Source organism: Acinonyx jubatus, chromosome E1, assembly GCF_027475565.1.
Source record: "Acinonyx jubatus isolate Ajub_Pintada_27869175 chromosome E1, VMU_Ajub_asm_v1.0, whole genome shotgun sequence".
NCBI classification, from domain to species: domain Eukaryota; kingdom Metazoa; phylum Chordata; class Mammalia; order Carnivora; family Felidae; genus Acinonyx; species Acinonyx jubatus.
In genome coordinates, this window is record NC_069397.1 from 39,116,066 (window position 1) to 39,118,800 (window position 2,735).

The 2,735-nt window shown below is 53.2% G+C and overlaps 1 protein-coding gene across 1 annotated transcript; it reads right to left on the bottom strand.

Moving 5' to 3' along the window:
* Positions 1-1,496: 1,496 nt before the first annotated feature.
* LOC128313443 (keratin-associated protein 9-1-like) lies at positions 1,497-2,496 on the bottom strand. Its single transcript, XM_053212112.1, has one exon. It carries the CDS (start codon positions 2,423-2,425, stop codon positions 1,871-1,873), a length of 555 nt encoding a protein of 184 aa, XP_053068087.1. The 5' UTR covers positions 2,426-2,496; the 3' UTR covers positions 1,497-1,870.
* Positions 2,497-2,735: the final 239 nt, after the last annotated feature.

Consider the following 2,735-nt stretch of genomic DNA (forward strand, 5'->3'; position numbering starts at 1 on the left):
CTATTCCCGGCGTTCACTGCAGATGGGCAAGTAGTGTAGCCTGAAGAGGACATAGGACCCATGGGTTCAGAACTCTCAGGGATGGGGACCTTGGTCACAACACCAGGCAAGGAAGCTAAAGGAAGAGAGGAACTGCCCTCTAACCCTCATGTTGTAGGTTTTTACAGAAACTGTGACAAACCACATGGAGCAAGGTTAATGAGAGAAATCCACAGACATGAGCAGAACCAGGGGTAGGTATACAATATCCCATCCTGATGCTCTGTGCCATATGTGCCCTCATCCACAAGGTAGTGTGAGTATGGACTATGAGTGGCTCACACTGATCACACACTGTAGGTAAGGGTCTCAGCTTCTGGGGTGGGGGACACCTGGAGTTCTTCCTCTCCATCCTTTCCACCCATCAGAGGATGTCAAAACGTAGTGAAAGTGATGTAGGAGTACAATGGCCTAACCCCTTCGCCCCTGTGACGAGCAAGTCCATGGCCCAGTACACACCCTTCATCTGTGGGTCAGAATACGGGGGTGGAGTTGAACTGAAAGCACCCTTTGTCTTAGCTTCTTTTACTACCCTGTGCTGACTCCGCTTTGCACTGGGTCTCCTGAGAGCACCTCCTTCCTTATGCAGTACTTACGCAGGAATACCCGTTGTAGGCTCTGGTGTTTTGAATGCAACGTGAGAATCGCAGTTTGGTGCGGTCCGCCTCAAGCATAGCCTCCTTGAGAGAGACACTTCCTAACATGGTGAGCTGTTTTATTTGTGGGAGTGTCTCCTGTCCCTCGCGATACACGATCTTTCAGGAATTGGACACAGGAAGTCTAAGACCAAGTGTGTACAAGCTGTGAGAAGCAACAGCATCCTATGAAAAGATTCAGTGGTTCAGCGGAGAATAAGGTCGAGAGCCCACGGTGTCCCTCAGTGACCGTTCATATCATAGGGAAATGTTTGAAGGCACTGTTACTGAGACTTGGAACACTGGTGTCAGGTCGACCTCAGGGTTGCAGCTCAAAACAGGCTTGAGACCAAGTAGATTGTCTGGGAGGTGGTCCCAAGTAGGGCTCTAGGGATACTGTGAAGCGATCCAGGGAAGGGTGGAAACCAATCCAGGTTGATTTCAAGAGCAGGTGAGTCTTGTGGGCATCAGGGGTTCGTTCAGTGCTACTGAGGCCCTCTGGTCTCACATGGCCCACTAGAGGGGATAGAGGCTAGAGCACTTATCCACCAACTACTGGCCACCTTTCGAACGGTCCTCCCAGGCACGTGCCTTCCCTATTGCGTCCTTTGCGATCTGCTCCTTCACGTAGACTGAGCCCTCCACAGAGAGTTCCAGGTGCTTGCTGCAAGCCACCATCCTACACTGTTAGCATGGGAAGGACTGAGGTGATAGAAGTGAAAATCCTGAAATCGCCTGCTATGATCTCCTCGTTGTGCAGAGAATAGAAGACCTGGCAGCTAAGGGTGACCACTCACGAAGGAAAAAAGAATGAGACACGATTCTTTATATTTAATGCCTGGAAAGTTAAGATTTATTTGGTATATAGAAACATCTCCATACAGAACATTTGGCAGTAACAGATACATCAGGTAGGATGATATGTTATCGTATATCAGGGAAAATACAACCTTTGTACTGAATTGGGACGGACATCATAGGAAAGAGGTGGGAGGGAATTGTGCGGTGGGGTGGTATATTCCAAGGCCAACCAGTTGAAAAATCATTGGGAACTGAGGTTTTACAGTTGGCCTCACATGATTCAGCTCCCAGTTGGACGACATGAAGGAGATTGGCTGATGAAAACAGCAGGGTGCAGGTCAGGGCACTCAGCAGCAGCAAGAGCCACTAGAGCAGGTTGGGTGGTGGCAGGGGGTCTAGCAACAGCTGGGGCGGCAGCAGCTGGACACACAGCAGGTGGGGCGGCAGCAGGTGGTCCGGCAGCAGGTGGTCTGGCAGCAGGTGGGGCGGCAGCAAGGCTGGCAGCAGCTGGAGCCACAGCAATTCGAGCCACAGCCGCTGGAGCCCCCACAGCAGGGGCGGCAGCAGCTGGACACACAGCAGGTGGGGCGGCAGCAGGTGGTCTGGCAGCAGCTGGAGCCACAGCAGCTGGAACCCCCACAGCAGGGCCGGCAGCAGCTGGAGCCACAGCAGCTGGGGCGGCAGCAGGTGGTTCTGCAGCAGGTGGTCTGGCAGCAGGTGGGGCGGCAGCAGCTAGAGATGCAGCAGCTGGGCCTGCAGCAGCTGGAGCCACAGCAGTTAGAGCCACAGCAGCTGGAGCCACAGCAGGAGGGGCGGCAGCAGCTGGAGCCACAGCAGGTGGGCCGGCAGCAGGTGGTCCTGCAGCAGGTGGTCTGGCAGCAGGTGGGGCGGCAGCAAGGCTGGCAGCAGCTGGAGCCACAGCAGCTGGAGCCACAACAGGAGTTGACCATGGTATCAGAGGGTGGAGGTTCTGGGCTGGCTTCCAGGAGAGTGAGGGGCTGGACTTTGGAAGTCTCCTTGTGCCCTGGCCTCTTATATACTGCTTGTACCGGGTGATTTGTCAACACATCTTCCTTGTGTTTGTTTACCTAATATTTAAGTAATTGTCAGATTACAGAATAATGTGTGTCTATGTACTGGTTGAAACTGATGGCAAAGAGGTTTTCTTGTTGGATGTGAGAAACTCTGTGTGGTCTGCTTTTCCTCCTGACCTACACCCACTGGCATCCTCTGGACCACTCTCCTCTTCTTCCTCCACAG